Raw genomic sequence first — 18,661 nt, 5'->3', positions numbered from 1 at the left:
TAATGTATTTCCCCAGTGTTTAGGTTATTAGGGGTATGGGATTTGACAGTAAATTCTGAAGGCAGAACGCATTTTGGATTGCTGTGGTTGGTGATAGATCCCCTCTTCAAGGTTAGCTTTAGCTTTCATTCTAAGGATTACCAGTTACGTTGATTTTCTGCTGAGTATAATACCTTCAGTTTAGTAACTGAGCCCATGAGGAGGGTTCATTCTTTCTGCTTTCTGAACCTTTTTTTTCCCCCAGAATATATTGCTGCTTTTAACTTGTGATTTCTGCTCATGGCTGGAGTGAGGTCAACAGAGACGTTTGAGTACCCCAAGCTCATGCAAGCAATAGGCATTTCTTGCACATCAAATTTTGGTGAAGATTTTTCAAAGCTTTATCAATGCAAATGAGTCCTTTGAGTTATTTTTCCTCTTCTGAAGAATAATAGTTTTAATAGTAGCTCACAAGTGTCTCAAATTTCCTCATAGTTTTTCTTTCCTCTTCTCCTCTCCCTCTTCACAAGTTTTTGCTATTGCTTTCTTTTTCCAAAGGTTTGTCAGACCTCTGCCACATCAGAAAATTCTCTTGAGCAACATCTTAACGTGTATACATTCCTTTTCATCACACACTGCTTCGTTTCAGATCACAACGTAACTTTAAAGTGGTAAAATTGAGCTGTTTTTTACTGTCCTGTTCCAGAAGATTGGGTATTTATTTTATGTGGATATCGGTGCACAAGGAACAGGTTTACAACATGCTTGGTTTCTGAAGCAAGTTGTAAAGATTTCAGTGTATGTTAGTATAAGAATTAAGGTATTCTCAAAATTTAGCCTTTGTTCTGAGATGCAAGGCATTATAGCAAGCCTTACAGAGTATTTCTAGCTTCTGTTTCTTTTCTGTGTTAAAAAGGCTTTGCGTGTCTTTTTTGTTGCCTGCAATCACTGCCTTCATCTTTTTGTGCAGTTAGTTCAACACGCGTGCCCCTCTTGTAGCAGGCATACCTAGTTTTTCCATTAAATCCCTTTTTAGTGAGTGTGCTATTGGTAGACAATAATAACAATAAAGAAAAACCCAGTCTCATTATTCTAGTAAAAATTCCTTAATGAAACCTAGTTCCAGTTCAGATTTGGAATGTATGTAGTTTGTATTGTATACTGGGATTTTAAATTTAATGAATTTACAGAATAAGAATACGATTTTACTTATTTTGAGGAAGTTTCTCCACTTCTTCATATAATTAAAGGATTTTTCAGAGGGTCAAGAATACTACTTAGTTCTTGTGACTTGGATAGCTGACCGGTTAACAAGCTGAGTAAAATATTCAGATGGTCGAAAGAGATCCTCCTGAGGATCTCTTCCCGAATCCTGAAAAAACAGGACGCTTCAAATGAGGACATAGAAATAATTGCATTGATGTTAACTTGGTTTTCCGTAATAGTGAATAATAGATAAGTTATAGCATGAGGATGGCTTCTATTGAAACTTCTGATTTGAAAGATGCAAGAGGTAATTAATACATGGCATCACTGAGCAACCGGTAACTCTCCTTTTCCAGATGAGAGATGCTCCCTGCTGCCTCCTGGCAGGGAGTTTGTAGGTGCTTTATGCTGCCTTTACTCCAGCCATTCTCCTCTCCAAGCTTGGGCGCTGATGAGTTCTGTTAAAGTTTAAGTTAACAGAAACCTAGAGAACATAAATCTTCCTTCTATAATGGTTTATGTTGCCACTTTTTCACTGATAAGTTTACAACTCGTATAGGTTTTCTGAAAGAGAGCAGTAGATAGGGGAGTTATGCTGAAAGTAAGCATGTTTTTGAAGGTTACATACTTGCTCAGTTTAGGAGGGTTACCTCTTGTCTGTCACTTGTCATGTAAAAGTACATATATGTCAGAGATACATTCAGGGACATCCTAAAATCTCTGCGATTTTCTCAATGGTTTTATATGGGTTATCTGTAGAAATACAGGATTCTGGATCCCTGTGAGCTTCGGGACACTTTGTCTACTTAAATTTATCATAATATTTGACTTAGTGTGTCATATTTACAGTAATTGACCTAGGTGAAAATGATACATAAAGTTGCCACTTTGTAAAATTCTATGATACATGTTTTTTTAACATTGAAAACCAATTTGAAAGAATGATTATAATTATAAATTTAGGATTTTTAGATTGCTTTATCATGCTAAACTATTTTTCTTACTTTTTTTCAGTTGATAAGCTCTATGAGCTCAGTAGCAGAGCACTGTCTCCCCTCCTTATTACGCACCTTGTTTGACTGGTACAGGCGTCAAAATGGAACAGAAGATGAATCTTATGAATATAGACCTCGATCTAGCACAAAATCAAAGGGGTAAGAGTTTTCCTTGCAAAAATCTACTTGATTTTTGTGTGCTTTCTTGCAAGAAAATGTGTAGTTTGTACTTTCTTGACGAGTATTTTGTATTTGGATCGATCTACCTAAATCCATGTAGAAAGAACATGGGTTTCTTTGATGAGGGTAGGGTATTTAACTTGTGTAATAGTTATCATGAAGTAACTTAATGATTTTTGGGGCTGATATACAGAAGGAAGTTTGTCTCTTTTTTAATTGTTTTGGTTGTTGGCTTCCTTTCAGGAGGGGGCAAGATGCCAGCGCTGCACCAAACCCCAAAGTCTCTTTAACCATCCACTTTATATATGTGTGCAGCAATGATGGCATGAAAGCCACGTGTACCCCTTCTGCGTAATATTTGTGTTCTTGTGTATGATGCATATGTTCTTATATTCTTGATCTTTTATTTTAGGGATGACCAACAACGTGAAAGAGATTATCTACTTGAAAGGAGGGACTTAGCTGTAGATTTCATTTTTTGTTTAGTTTTAATAGAGGTTCTAAAACAGGTAAGCTCTTTTGCTTTGGCAAGCTTCTTTTCATCTTTTGCTTTTGATGCCAGTTTTGATCATCTCCTTTAAATTTTTATAGTAAAAACTGGAGCATATATATAATGAGCATATGCAAGGCTGTAATTGTACTCTCAGCTGCTTAAAGCCTTTGGCCTCTCCTGTCTTTTCTATACATGCCTGCATTATTTCAGTTCACGTGCCTTGGATCTACTAAGTCAAAGTTGCTGATGTACGGCGAAAAGAAAAACTGTAAAAAATAATACTTTATTTATGTTCAGTACCTTTTGTCTGCTTAAATATTTTTGAAATACAATGTGAAATCATTGTATGAAAAGATCTAAATGTCACTTTTAAAAAAAATTAGAAATGCTATGTAATTTTGCTTGGCCTTATAGTGTAGTGCTAGATGATGTCACTCACAATTTCTGTTAATATAAAATTTGCGTTGGTGTATGGACAAGAGGATAGAATTTGCCTTCAAGTAGCAGCATTTTTTTTCTTCCATTTTTTGAGAGGATGAAAACATTACTGCAAGAAAGGGTTTGAAACATAAAGCAGCCTTGAACAAATTTCACGTTTCAAATACTTAAGTAGTTTGTCTTTTATGTATAGGTACATGAAAATTAAATGGCTCCCTGTACTAAGTAAAGCAAGGACTATGGTTTAGTTTGCAGATAATTTGTAGGAGATTGATGTGGTTGTGCATGGCATATTTGTGATATAGGGGAAAAATGAAAACAGTAAAACAAAAGAGCTGCCCATCTTTTCTCTGAGAAACCGACCGATCATCCAAAGTGATATTCCTATGCTGCGTGCCCGGAGATGCAGAGAACAGTATTGAAACCATGAAACTCTTACATGTTAGTGTTTTACGGAAAGTCTAATTCATGCTCTCTCCCTGTTTAAATTTTCTATCAGTCGGAAAGAAAAAAGGGAATGGACTAGGTTGTTTAGGATTACATGGTTGTATGTGTAGCTTCTATATTTTGAACTGGTACTCGTTTTTCTGTTGAATAGAGTACATGTTGCCAGTGATTCAGGTGTCAGGAGAGGTGCCAAAGTTTTGGTCTTGAAGAGAGTCTGTGGTGACTCCTGTAATGCTCGGTGAGCCTCTCCCACTTGTACTCCGGACAAGACAGGTGTTTTTTTCATTAGGATATTTTCCTCTGCTAAAGACCTGCAATGGGCCACTAAATACAGATACCCCACTTAAGAGAATCCTTTGGTCAATTTAGCATTAAAAGTTATCTAAAGGAGGGTTTGTGTGTTCTGTCTGTAATGTAAACATGTGTGCATTCACATTACATCCACTTCCTGGGAGCCCTATCGTTGTTTAATTCTCATAAACTGGTTTTAGAGGGTGCAAAGAGTGATCCATGCCATTCTGTAATATGCAGAGAGCAACTGGAGAAAGGGTGACAGACATGACCTATGTAGGAACAAAAATCTTTTGCTTTTAAATGACATATTATATTATATTATATTACTCATTGTATGAATATGCATGTAAATAGACAGCTCCAGTAACTGGAAGTTCTTGGACAAATAGCTTTCTTGATGCAGAAGAGTATGAAATTCTCAAGCAGTAAGTTCTTAATTTTCTGTAGCCAAGACAGTAATCTTTTCTTCTAGTTTATTTTAGTGAAAATCTTAATCACTCTTTAGTAGTAATGTTTAGTAGGGTTATCCTAGTCCCTACCTAAATTGCTTTGAAATTTTAAATATATTATGACTTCATAATTATATATAGTGCTTTTTTTTAAGGAATACATTTTATCTTTAAGCAAATGTTTTATGTTAAACCTGTGAAAAGTGTTGATGTCAAAGAGAACCTCGGTAAAAAAGGGCCTTCTAATCAATGCTTGGTTTTGGTTTCTCACCAAATTGTTACTTATTGCTAGGAAGATTTTTATCTGTTTTGGCTGCTTTCATCTGCAGAAAATCTAAAATGGAGATGATCCTCTCTTCTGCATTCCTGTTTTTTGGTTTTGTCTTCCTTTATGTCGAGATGAACTGCACTGTGAGGTTAAATCTGTAGGTAGAAAGTGTGGAAAGATGCGTAGTTCACAGAATCACAGAATGGTCGGGGTTGGAGGGGACCTCTGGAGATCATCTAGTTCAACCCCCCTGCCAGTTAATTAACCTAGTCTAATAAATTTTGATGACAAATTCAAAGTGTTTACATTACTGATGTTTATTTTAGTACAGATTTAATCCCTAAAAGCCAGTATGCAAAATAATTTGAGAGAATGTCAATACAGGTTGTGTAAATATTCATATATTGCAGAATTAACTTGATATCCTGTGCCAATAAAGGATGTGTCCTCTGACACTAGTGGGAGAGATTTCTACAGAACATTTCGTAGTACTATTTATTTATTTCATACATACATACGTGTATATATATATATACATACATAGTTACATACATATAAATGATATCTGCATTTCAGATACCTGTTCATCCAGTGCCAGATCCTTTAGTACATGAAGTTCTAAACTTGGCTTTTAAGCACTTTAAACATAAGGAAGGGTAAGTTTCACTTGTGTACTTTAAAATATTTTGTGTGTGTTACCAGCCTGTGCTTGATTGTTGTGATTGTTCTCCTTTACCTCACATGTAACGTGTTGGTGATAATACTGTAAACAAACACCGATTAATATCTTTAAACTGAAGACATATCTTGAAAGAATACGGCTGTGTTCAATATAAAGCTGAGTTTATTTTGCTTAGAATATACAGAATGATTTGCATAGCCAGCCAGAGGAAGAAAAGTCTGAGTTCGGATAATTATAGTAAACTTCCTACGCAGAATACGTCTCTCATGTCCGCTCAGTGAAACCACCTCACTTTAAATGTCACCAGTGCATTTTATGCTTGACTTTCATTGTTTTTATGGTAATAATCCACCTTGCTATGGAACAAACTTTTGTTTGTAATTGAGAACATGCTTGGTGTTTAGAAGAACAAAGTTGTATTTAACACAAAAAAAATTTTTTTTTTTTTTTTCTGTCTTTTTTGTCCTCTTTAGGTATTCAGGAACCAACACTGGGAATGTGCATATTATTGCAGACTTATATGCAGAAGTGACAGGGGTTCTTGCTCAATCAAAGTAAGTTCAGTTTCTGAGTCTTCTTGCGCTTGGAGAAAAATGACTCTAGACTTAAAGACTATTTAATACAGCAGCGTTATTAATGACCCCAGTAACTAATCCCTTAAGTGTCAAGCATAGTCAGGTGTAGTCTGGTGTGTCTGTCTCATGTTCCAGCATAATAAATTTGAACAAATCAAGAAATAATCTTTAGTACAATACTGAGCTGCTTTGCTGTCAACTTGTAGGTGCAGGGAAAGGAGACCTGGTATCAGTCAATAGCTGTTGTTCAGTTAACAAGTATACTCTAAAGCGCTGATCATCAATAGGCACTCTTAAATGCCTAGATTTTAAGTATCAGGGTTCATCTTGCTTGTGTTTCCTTTACTGTAGGTGCTGTTATCGTTAACAGACTAAAGAAATAGGTTCAAAATTATAGCCATCATATAAAAGTGACTAAGAATGCAAATAATTGCCGTCTATATCCCTTGCTCAGGTTTCAAGCTGTTAGGAAGAAGTTTGTCACTGAGTTAAAGGAACTGCGACAAAAAGAACAGAGTCCTCATGTAGTACAAAGTATCATCAGTTTGATTATGGGAATGAAGTTTTTTCGAGTAAAGATGTATCCCGTGGAGGATTTTGAAGCATCATTTCAGTTCATGCAGGTAAATGAATATTACAGAAAACTGAAATAAGCATAATTTTGATTGTTTAGGTCATAAAGCTGCAATAATTCTTAACTGTGATCAGTCGCTCAGTCTACTTATGTGTCGTCCTTCGTCCTTTTCTTTTTAGTTTGTAAGTTCTCAGAGGTATGAGTCATTTTTTTTCTCTGCAGTTCGTGAATACATAATGAGAATCCATTCTCAATTGTCTCAGTATTGTGGCAAACTTGTAATATATGAATTTATTCAAGACGAAATGAAAATGGCTAGCAATCAAATACTTTTCTTTCTGTATGAAAGCAGCGTGTTAAAGAAAACTTACTTGATATATCTTTTTTTAAACAGCTGAGATGCCAAGAAAAGCTTTTGTTTAAAAAACACTTTGGTTAATTTTCAGAGAGACTTAAAATCTCTTCGTTTGCTTCTCTTGATTGTGGATTAAAAATTTTCCTAATGAATAACTTGGCCATTCGACGGTAACTGAAGTTATTGCAAATTAGTCATAAATTTTGTTAGAGCTATTTAACAGCCATTGACATTGATCTCAATCCTGAAAAAACTAACATACATGTAGTTGCTTTAGATTGTGTCCAGAGTAGTCAGTTTGGTATAGTGGAATGTGCAAACATGTATATGGATTATTTGTGTCTCTCTCAAATTTTCTTTGCATCAAAGTCATCTTGAAAATGAGTATATAAAAAATAAAATTATTTTCTGATAATTTTAATAGAGATAAGCATTCATTTTTTAAAACTTTCAAATAATCTGAGGAAAAATGTGCGTATTTATGTTCTGTGTTCTGAGTACTCATTATATTCTGAGTAGAAAGTAAATAGCTATCTGGTACTACAAATGCTCTTTCAGTTTCTTTTTAACTGCTGGGGAAACAGGTTTTAAAGTTTCTAATGTTTTGTAGAGTTGATATTGTCAAGAAATGTAAGACTAACTTAAACATATTGCATGTTTCAAACTACAAATTAATGTGATGCTGCTAGTGGGTTTTATGGCATAGCGACATTTTTCTTCTTTTTTTCTAAATAATTTTCTAATGCTTCCTTACTAAGGAATGTGCTCAATACTTCCTGGAAGTAAAAGATAAAGATATAAAACATGCACTTGCTGGTTTGTTTGTGGAAATTCTCATCCCTGTGGCTGCTGTAAGTATTTATTTTTTTCCCTGCTGTTCTCCTCACTTTCAATTAGGCTCTCATTGTTAAAATTGCTTCCATTAATCCTCACAATATTACGTTTTTACAGATTCAAAAAGACTATTAAGTAAATTACAAGCACCTACATAATCTTTTAAAGGGAAATGTGTCAGTATGATTTGTGCATTAGCTAGTTTCTAATCTTTTTTCAGAACTTCTTGAAATTGTCTGTTTTCTAGACCCTTTTATCACCAGAGCACTGTGCAATCTTATACTTGCTCTAAAAATTTGAAATTTCCTTGGTTTAATATTTATTAACTCAAGGGTCCCATTGACTTTTCTTCATTAGCTGAAACCTGTTAAGGTCTTTCTGGAATAAATTGAGATACGTAACATTTTTATAGTGCGATAGGGAGAGTGTGAACTCCTGTACAAGAAGGAATAATGTAGGTTTTGGCTAATTAAATAAAAATTGTTCGTAGAGGTGAGTGTCCACTAGATGTAATCCTTCAAGTGGAAGAGCAGTCAATCGTCTCCTGTACATGTTTTAAATTTAAAGCCAGAAATTTTACTCAGCAGCCATGAACAATAAAAAAACCTTGATACCATTACAGCATTGGATGTACGGTGGCTGTAATGCTGCTTGTGAGAATACTTTTGGTCAGGACAGGTTCTCCCCCTTCCTCCCAGGCTGCTTCGCCCTGTTGTGTAAAGCTTGGCCAACAGGTCAACGAGAAGTTATGGCAACTCGGTATACCCCAAATTGACCGTTTACCACAAGCTCAGAAAGTTTCATTTTAGTAAGATGGATACTTGCTGTGATTGTTGGCTAAAATTATAGTTGTATTAGGCCACAATGCGTTCAGTGTGCTGTCCCGAAAAATGATGGGTCATGGCTCTATATTATGACCCAGCTCTAGGGGCATGTCTTTCTATATACCCTATTTTGTAAAAAATTCTCTATCCCATTTTGTAAAATGGGATAAATTACATTTGTAAAATGTATCCCATTTTGTAAAATGGGATCTGCAAAGACTAGCACTCCTGGTAGGGATCCTGTCTAAGCAAGCTCATAGGAAAAGAAACATAAATCATTCTGAACTCTGTGTCCTCTTTCAAATGATCTGCCTTGCCCTGAGCCATGGGGAAATGCGTCTCTCCTTTCACTGGTTTCAACCTTGGGCTTATTTTTTTTTTTTTTTTTTTAAATTAGGAAGGAGACAATTTTTCTTCTTAGGGTATGATGAAAAAGAGGTGGTGTTAATAGTAGCTGTTTATTGACTGAAGTTTTGATCTGACCTGGGCATACGTATACTCTTCTAGAGAAGATTTTTTTGTCCTGTTAAAAAGTGAACGCATGTGTTGTTTTGAACTCCATAGCTGCTCGGCAGTTGGAGTGGGGGTGCACAGTGAAAGTACGTAGCATTTAGGTAAAGATGAATATTAGTTTGCAAAATCATGATTTAAATATAGTGAAAACTGCACGTAGAGGCAGTTTGGGAACTGGGACTATGCGGTGGTAGCCGTGGAGGCATGCACACCGTCTGTGCAGAGCGCCTGTAGTGTTTTCTGGGTCGCTTCCTACGAACATCGCCTGAATCAGCGCTTTAAACGGTTGGTGAGGGAGGCTTGATCTTTCCTTCTGACTCACTGAGTGCCTAATCATTTCATACAAACGGAGCTTCTTAAATAGAAGCGGAGAGCCCCATCCCAGATTGAGATGCAGTTGAGAGGGTTAGTCATCCTCTTGGAAGATGCGAGATGTGAGTTTGAGTCTTTTTGAAGCAGACGAAGGAACTGAATCTAGATTTTTCTGTATCTTGGATACAGAAAATTGCTTAAGTGAGGAAGCTATTGGGTTTTGGCATTGTGAATTCTTTACTGTCATTCTCCTGCTTAGTCATTCAGGCAGTTTTAAAAATATGACCTGATTTGGACCCTGCAGGTATGAGGGATGACGGCACTTTTTACAGCGGGGAAGTTAAGGCTGATTTGTAAGCCCAAGGTCATATCCCAAAGCAACCGTGTGGTGCTGGCAACAACTCACTGATTTCTCATGTGGAGCTAGCGGGATACTGATCAATTTACAGCTTAAGAATAGCAAAAGACAAATGATTTGGGGGTATGTAGGAAGTGATTTAAAACATAACTACTCTCTCAGTTCTTTCTTTTTGGTTTTGTACATGTTACAGAGATAGACGCTATTTTTTATGCTTCCCTGTCATGAATGTTCTCAGAGTGTTCTTAGCAAGGTGAACATGTCTATCTTTTAATAACTTTGGATAATAAAAACTAACAAAAAATTACCTTATATTATAGGGAAATTAGGAATATAGAGAATCTCTTCCAGAAAAGCCAACCCCCCCTGTCTAACACCCCACCCCCCAATTTGATAAATAAAGCAGTGTAAAACAGTAGGTTGAGACTAATGTTTAAATGGATCATCGCAGGTATCCAGGGAAAAGCCTAAGAGACTTGCAGAGGTTTTGATGAAGAAGGTACTGCCTGGTTTGTGGAAGGAAGGCTATTCTGTAGGCAAGGACAGAGAGGGTAAAAAAAGGGGTAGGGCTCCATGTATCTGTTCCATTAATTCTGAAAGCTGAACAAAGAAAACTTACATGGTTGGTTGGCTGGTAATCCTGTGTATCATTTCCTAAGTTTTCAGAACTGGGGGACATAAAAGGGGAGCATTGCAGAGGGGAACAGTGAAAAAGTTATGGGTATTTTTTTTTTAAATTTATGAAATTATATGTATAAAGAGTTTCAGTGTAGTTTTTATTTGTTAGGTGGTAAATACTTCTTTAAGTATGGAATACAGGCCACATTCTTAAAATAGTGGGTTTTTTAATGGCTTTTGGGTTTGTTTTGTTGGTTAGGTTTTTTTAACTGTATGGGAGTAGTGTATGACATGATTTCTTATGCTTCTCTTTATATTTCAGATAAATACACTCAAATACTTACTTAATTAGTGAGATTTACCTTTTGAATGTTCTTGGATTCATGGACATCTTGGTGTGTATTTAAATTGTCTTCTGTATAAACTTTTAAAACAATTTATGTGTGTCTTTTTTTTTTTTTAATAGGCTGTTAAAAATGAAGTGAATGTGCCATGTTTGAAAAATTTTGTGGAGATGCTTTATCAGACTACCTTTGAACTGAGTTCAAGAAAGAAGCATTCGCTGGTATTTTAAAGAAATATTTCAACTTCTCCATTTTGCTCATCTTAGAGTTTTAAGCTAGTACATTATATAAGGAAAAGCTAACAGCTGTATTAATTTAAATCTTAACTCCTCAGTTCAAGTATAGTTACATTCACACTGTGTATGTCCATTTGCTCTAATGTTGATTTGTTTCTTTGTGCAAGATACGTGCCGTATTATCTCAGTTGTAACATTGTCTTGAAATCGATGCTTGCTTTTCATTATTTTAGTGGATTTTAGCACAGAGTTATTTAACCTAATGTCTCTTCTAAAAAGAACATGCATTCAGGGAGTCTGTATTTAAATTATGTTTAATTAAAAGATGAAAGTGTCAGACGAGACATTTCCAGCAAAACAGCAGACGGTTAATAGCTCTGCTCTGCCTGTTTTCTCCTCTCCTCAGACTTTGTTTTTCTAATATTTTTTATTATCTCTTTCAGATATAAATATTTGTGGGGTTTTTTTCTGTAAAACTGTATTTTAGCAAGGATTTAAATCTCTCATTGATGCAGTATTTGGTAATTCTTGATGACCAAGTCAATTATGTTTCAAGTTGATTCACGTCACTTTGCTGGAAATGTAGAGCTAAATGTTGCATTACAATTGGCATATTCAGTAAATGCAAGTGAATTTAAAGTGATTTATTCTCACTTTCATGTTAGGGACGAGCTTTAGTTTCTGGTATTCTGACCATATAAAGCATACGTCATTGTACGTGGTTAAATTCCGTAAGAATAACATAAAGTAGTTGATGTTAGTATTTACAATGTAATTTTATTTATGAAGTCAGAAACATTGTTACATCAAGATTACAATTTACCTTTTCATCCTCATTCTTTAATTTTGCTCCAGAAGAAGATAATCTGCAGTCAGATTTGGTATTAATCACCATTATGTATTCTGTTAAAGTATGTGGTGTTTAAACAAATCTATGTTACGAAAGCAAAGCGAAGTCCTGCTAGTCTGCATACTGACAGACTTCATTAGACTGTGCTTTGTTCCTTACTAAAAGTAGACCTTGAGCAGAAGTAACATTTTTGACAACCTGAAGTCTGCTTCGATTTTTACTGAGTTGATGATGTTTTTCCTGAATATTCTTCTTGGAGGCAGTTCCCTCTCCCAGCATGTAGGACCCCATGAACCGAATCACGTGGTTGCAGAGAAAGAGCAAATGTCGTAGGAAGGGTGGGATCTGCTCTCAGTCTTTGTTTGAGATGAAATCGGGCTTTGCTAGGGGATGAGCTTCACCATGGTCCCCTGCCCGGCTCTTACACTGTGGGCTCTTAGCATGGACATGGCTCTTGTACCCAGGACACCATGCCTGGCACGTGTGTCCTAGTGCAGGGGACAGGCTGCCGTGCGATGCCAGAACTGTGAGAGTGAGAGACAAGAACCGACTGTCTGTCTCACTCTCCATGTACAAGACTTGGGAGGTCTGCAAAGAGCAATTTGATCAATTCTTTTTCCCCCCTACTCATAGGCTTTGTATCCATTGATCACCTGCCTGTTGTGTGTCAGTCAGAAACAGTTTTTTTTAAATAACTGGCACGTTTTCCTGCAGAACTGTTTGTCACATCTAAAGGTAAGAATCCTTTTCAATTCAGGAACTGTTGCAAATCAATAGCATTTATTCCAATATGTTCTCAGCGTTATCCCGCCAAATAAACAATGAATATTTGGCTGTTTAAAAGGACACTGCAAAATATTTATTTTTTTTAAAAATAAATGGCATATGTCTCCATTAGTTTAAACTTAGTAGTAAGTTTTTGTGATGTTATGTAATGCTGGAAATAGACATGGCCCCTCTTGGGGAACTGTCAGTTTTACTGAGTAAAATCTGCAGAAGTATCTGCTAGTAAACGCTATTTATGCCAGAGAAAGTACAAACTGTATTTCTTCATGTCCAAATTATATGTGAGAAAATAAGTGGCTTGTCTGCTCCTCTAAGTAGAATGCATAGTAAGTGCAAAATTTGTCTCTCTTGTTCACTTATTGAAGGAATAGAAAATGAATTGGGAGTCTAGAAAAGAGATTATATCTACAGCCTGTGATATGTATTTTCCAAATAAAAACTACAGTGTCCCTTTAACTGCTGAATTCAGTTGATAGCATTGTAAACATGAGTTGGTTGATAAAGAAATCAAGATACTTGAAATTAGGGATTTGTTTTAATGATTTTCTTGTAGCACTGATTGTTGTATGTGTTCTTTCCTTAATTTTAATTAATATAGTTCATGATTTTCCCTGATATATTGATTTTGATAATTTTAATAACTGCTTTGATCCACCTTCACAATATTCATTCTGGTTAGGTATGAGTGACAGTTCCGAAGCTTAATAGTAAAATATGTAAACCAGCATGAAGTCAAATGGAAACAGGTTTAGCTGCTTGGACTGTTTTTTAAGGGTCATTTTGTTTTCATGACATCTTTCAGACTTTTCTGTTGCTTGTTGTTTTTTTGTATATTTTTCATCTAACATTGCAGTTCTTTTGCAATATTTGCCTTGATTTTTGTTTTGTTGTTTATTTTGCTTATGGAGGCTGCTTTTGCTTTTGTTTTTAAAGCTTAAAAAAAATTTCTTACAACCTAGGAGTTGCATTTTTCTGGCATAATGTCCATTGCTGATAATGGATGTATTAAAACTATAAATGCCAGTGAGTTTAACTGGTAGTTGCTGAGCATGCATTTTATATTTTACTTAGTTTTGTTAACCACTAACAGCTTAACACAAATACTGTAAGGCTCTATTCAGCAGAAATTCTACATATGAATTTCTGCAATTCAGAATTTGCAGTGTTATGATGCTGTGTCATCAATTAATTATTTAGGATATTTTATGGCTTGGTTTAATTTAGCCCACCAAATACTATTGGTTTTTTGGGTTGCCTACCTTGTTCAGAAACTCTGTTGAGATTAATCTTGAAAAATACACCCCCACTGTCCTCATGTGTCTTATGAATTAATGTGTTCCTTTGTTTCTGAAGCTAATTAAATGCATGCACTCTGTAATAAGTAATCTCATTAATTTATAAATCTGAATTTCACAGCAGTTTAGTCTTTCAGATTTCCCCTTCCCCATTTTCCTTCCTGATTTCCTAATGACTAAAGTTATTTTATTTGCAGTTACCTAAATACGTAAAATGCAATAAGGATTCCAAATCTGTTGTCTCTAGTGTCTTTGTTATTTAATTTTGAGAGTTACTGGGAGATACTTCAGAGTACTGAAAAGGTTCATCCAACCCTACTGTATTAGTTAAAATTAACAAATTAATGATTGAAATAATGACACCACGTAGACTGTGTCGCAGGGATATTCTATGAAGCATACAGGCCCGTTAGCAAGTTGCCAAGAGGTACCGTAGGTCATGGGTTCATGGTGCTCATGTTATTCCCTAGTGACTGCCCAGTGCAAACTCTTACCTAGCAATGAACACCATGTGGTCACACTTTGGTGACAAAAATAAGCAATTTGCCATGATGTGAAAGCTCATATCTTCGCATACCCTGCCCTACCCCGCAGCATTTCGGTACTGTGTTGTGCTTGATAATGCTCCTGAGGGTGCTCTACGCCCCAATCCAGTACTAGCAATATTTATTGCCGTTGTAAACTCTTTGTACTGGGTTTCAGTGCACGCTACCTTTAGTTACCCTTGAAGCAGGCTTATCGTATGGGGAGAACATCCTAGCCTTGCTGGAAGGAGGAAGCCGAGGGGCCTGGACCGATGCAAACAGAGGATAAGTGAGTTGTAAGAGTCAGTTTAGACCAGGAGTGTACCAAAGGGTGTTTCATGGAATCTTGGAATAGTTTGGGTTGGAAGGAACCTTAAAGCTCATCTAGTTCCAACCCCCTGCCATGGGCAGGGACACCTCCCACTAGACCAGGCTGCTCAAAGCCCCATCCAGCCTGGCCTTGAACACCTCCAGGTTTCTTGGTATACGTATCGCTGGCCTTGTCCCACAAAGCAGTTGGGATGCTATTTCCAGCACTAAACCCAGCAGGGCATTTTTTTACACACTGTAGCATAGGCAAAATTCTGAATTTGTTCAGCAGATGGTAACACTGGGTCACTACTGTAAACATTTTGCTTACTTTTTTGACTAGTATTTAGTAGATAGACTAATTCTAGCAGGTTTGTCAGAAAGCTGATAGGTTCTTGGATGAAGCTGAGTTGTTGTGGTATCCTTACCACCTCTTCCAGGGAGAGGAAGGAACATTTAAGAAAGCTGCTGAAATGGGAGAGAAAAGTGTCTATCATTCTGCACCACTGTTGGGTAGAAAAGAATAATTATTTTTTCATAGTTTAACTTTAGCGTCTGTTACCACAAAACCTTCAAAGTTGCAGGAACTTTTTCTACCACTGTAGCAAAACCTGTATTTCTACTGAATAGAGTCCTTACTAGTCAGCTACCTGTTGGTTTTGTGCTTTTTTTCATCTAACATGCATGTGCCTTCCATTCTCATGTTTGTTATGTTTTGCTGTCTCACATTGCTTTATTTAGATGCCATCTAACAACAGTATCAGAAAACAAATAGAAACACTGCAGGTGAGTTAATACGTTGTTATAACTCAGTGAAACGTTGCTTTGTCTCATGTAAATACTTTGCTTTGTTTTTTTATGTTAATTGTTGTATTTTGTGCTTTCCTTTCTTTGTAAAATTGCTGCTAGTACTGTTAAGAAGCAACAGGACTAAGAATAGCTAATGTTTCAAAGATCTTTTTTTCTTGCCAGGGAGTAAAGGAGAAAGATCAGAAAATTATCTAATATCAGTTTTTCCTTGGGGGTGAAAATGTGGCTCTGTGAAATTGAGTATCAATATCACAGCTGGTTTCCCTGAACAGCAGTGCATGTTTCCACTGGAAGTAGACTACCTATTCAGATGTATGATTTTTTTCTTTAATTCATTTCAAAAAGTGTCTTGCATGCGAGCAAACTTGAAAACATTTTCACAATAAAAAAATGTGAAACTGATTTACTGTAACAACTTGCAGTGCACTAACTTGAAAGACTTTTACACTGTTGGTTTTGCAGGTTTTAAAAAGTAGAAATTGTTTTAGTTCAGAACAGAAGAAAAGTTTAACATCAGTATTAAAAAGTACTTTCTTCAGTAAGTGACTACATTTGACTAACATGGAAAAAATGCTATTTTGTTTCTTGCCTTCATTGAGATAATCTTTCATTGACTCGTCTTGATGTGTCATGTAAGAACACTGTAGATTTGCTCTTGCTTTTTTGGTTTTGTAACCGAATACAGTTCTTGGCAGCTTATTGCACAGTCTGCTGATAAAATTTATAACAAAAGTTTTAGGATTTTAAACAAAAGTGTGTTTGAAAAAACCCAAACAGATAGAGTGCTTTAAAATCTGTCAGGCGTCAGCTAAAGAGACTGAAATTCAGCCAGGTTGGTGAACTGCACAGTCATATACACTGTGTTCTAGTTGCAATAGTCTCAAAGAGAAAAGGAAATACTGACATATTAACACCAAGGATATAAGGTGTGCCACAATAAGACAGAAAAAGCCATATTCTTCTAGCGTATTTGTTTAGTTCCTAGTTATAGGAAGAGATAATTAAATTTTTCAATGCTTAAGAAATTAGAAGTATCATTGTATTTATTTTGTAACCCTTTTTAAAAGGTAAATGCCACCTTTTTTTTTTTTCTAACAGGCAAACTTAGCAGAAGTAGCTATATTGGATGATAAACCACTAAAACAGATAAACAGATGGAACGTTGTTAACACATTGTAAAAAATCTGCTACCTATACCATTGTTTTGATTAGATGTTTGAAAGTCAACAGTAATTTTTTTTTTTCTTCTGGACCTGTAAATTAAGCTCCCTTTTGGAATATCAGAAATAAGAAAATTGAAGCATTACTCAGTTCTAGACACCGCATTTTGGATAGACTTTGATAATGCGTGTACTGATAAATTCACCAGCCTACTTTGAACATCAAGAACTGTTGGCCTGTAGGTTAAATGTGATGAGTAATAATATAATGGGGTTTTGCTGTTTAAGTTGATTAAAATCAAATCTATCACAGTCTCACCCTCCTGTACAATTACGAGTGTTTGCTTCTTCCTCACAGTAGCATTGCTGTAAATTAACTGGACTGTGGGACGGTTATCTGAATACTAACCAGGGACGTTTTGTCCGAATCACCTTCCTAAATCTACCCACCAGTGCTAGTTGCAGGTGTGCTAATTCAGAGGCGATGGCAGGATCACATTGGTGAGCATGAAGGGAGGGTAGAACTGACACAGACTGGGTTAAATTATTCCCTCTAATATTCTGATAAGCAGTCGTGTATGTTATTTGTCTGTGCAATACCACTTTTGACTCTGTGATTTTGTGATAAGCTTTTAGCCTTTCTTAAATAAGCAGCTGCCAAATCCAATAGTCCCAACCTACCGGTGTTAAAGCCATCCAAATTACCCTCCTTTGCATAGTCTGTTGCACAGACATGGCCATGAAATTATTTGGATCGATTTACAGGTGTGAGTTGGACTTTCTTATTGCTAGGGTCAATGCAAAGGGAGCAGTGAGGTAGCGGAGGAGGGAACCAAGGATGCGACCATCTCTTTTTAAACACTATAGTCTTAGATCCATTTATACCCTTTGTGAAATTGCCCTCCACTTGTCCTGGGAGGACAGAGTGCTCTGCTATTGACTCCTTGGCTTGTGGTAGAGGCCACAACGTGTGAAATTAGATAGGTTCAAGCCATCATATAGATAAGTCTTGAAACAGAGAGACTTCACTGGAGATGGGGAAGGTGTGTTTTGAGGGTTCTTTTGTTGGTTTTTTGTTGATTTTGTTTGGGGTTTTTTGCTTAGTGGTTTTTGTCTTTTTATCTTTTAGTTTAAATTTAGAGAATGCCTAAAAATATGACAACTGGGAATCATTTATTCTGCTGATAACCTCATACATGTCCAGAATCTTGCTGGATACTTCATGATTATAAACGCACCAAGAATCCCTAGTTGGTATTGCTGGAGGGATTGCTGGAGTTGGTACTAAGAATGTTAGTTAGTTACTGGTTTTCACAGTTTAAGAGCTCGGAGGAGCAAAGCTAAACTTCTAGTAGCAGCTTTAAGACAAAAAATAATTGTTTTTCACACAGTGCATAATTTAAGCTGAATTATGCCACAAGACTTTCTGTTAATTCAAGAAAAATCATCGAATCATAGAGTGGTTCAGGTTGGAAGGGACCTGAAGGATCATCTAGTTCCAACCCCCCTGCTGTGGGCAGGGACACCTCCCACTAGACCAGGCTGCTCAAAGCCTCATCCAGCTAGCTTAATTGTTACGGTAAAAATCCATTGGAAGTAAGTGAACACTAATACATCCCGCAGGAAATGGTGAAGTTGGGTGAAGCCTGGAGTGCTTGCCCAGAGACGCATCCTTGTGTGCCTTGTGTGCCTGCCCTGTTTTGCATTCTTTTCTTCTGCTCCTGCTACTGTCTGCTGTCGTAAACTGAATGATGGACTTAGGCTTTGTCCCTGATCCAAAGCAGCTACTCCGATGTTTTAGACAAACTATAAGTTAGTTTGCTATAAAGTAGGTATTCGTTACCAACGGCTTTCTGAGAAAAGTTCTTGGAAGCAATACACCCTTGGTGTTCATCTCAAGAGGAGTATGTGCTTTTTAGTTACTCCTCTGCTCCCAGAGTGAAAGACACCTAA

At 36.4% G+C, this 18,661-nt stretch overlaps 1 protein-coding gene across 5 annotated transcripts in view; it reads left to right on the top strand.

The window, feature by feature from the left end:
* The window catches only part of FRYL (FRY like transcription coactivator), a 145,134-nt gene that overhangs the window by 52,702 nt on the left and 73,771 nt on the right, over positions 1–18,661 (top strand). For 4 of the 5 annotated variants that reach the window (XM_074588012.1, XM_074588010.1, XM_074588009.1 and 1 more), the window contains exons 4-12: positions 2,200–2,339; positions 2,773–2,869; positions 5,326–5,405; positions 5,905–5,985; positions 6,461–6,629; positions 7,694–7,786; positions 10,861–10,959; positions 12,458–12,559; positions 15,480–15,524. In XM_074588012.1, coding sequence (XP_074444113.1) covers positions 2,200–2,339; positions 2,773–2,869; positions 5,326–5,405; positions 5,905–5,985; positions 6,461–6,629; positions 7,694–7,786; positions 10,861–10,959; positions 12,458–12,559; positions 15,480–15,524 — 906 coding nt within the window. The remainder of the gene's footprint in view (positions 1–2,199; positions 2,340–2,772; positions 2,870–5,325; positions 5,406–5,904; positions 5,986–6,460; positions 6,630–7,693; positions 7,787–10,860; positions 10,960–12,457; positions 12,560–15,479; positions 15,525–18,661) is intronic. The other variant, XM_074588011.1, reaches the window with a different exon arrangement.

Source organism: Larus michahellis, chromosome 5 (assembly GCF_964199755.1).
Source record: "Larus michahellis chromosome 5, bLarMic1.1, whole genome shotgun sequence".
Classification (NCBI taxonomy): domain Eukaryota; kingdom Metazoa; phylum Chordata; class Aves; order Charadriiformes; family Laridae; genus Larus; species Larus michahellis.
The sequence above is the reverse complement of the archived record's forward strand: the minus strand, read 5'-3'. Positions and strand labels throughout refer to the sequence as shown.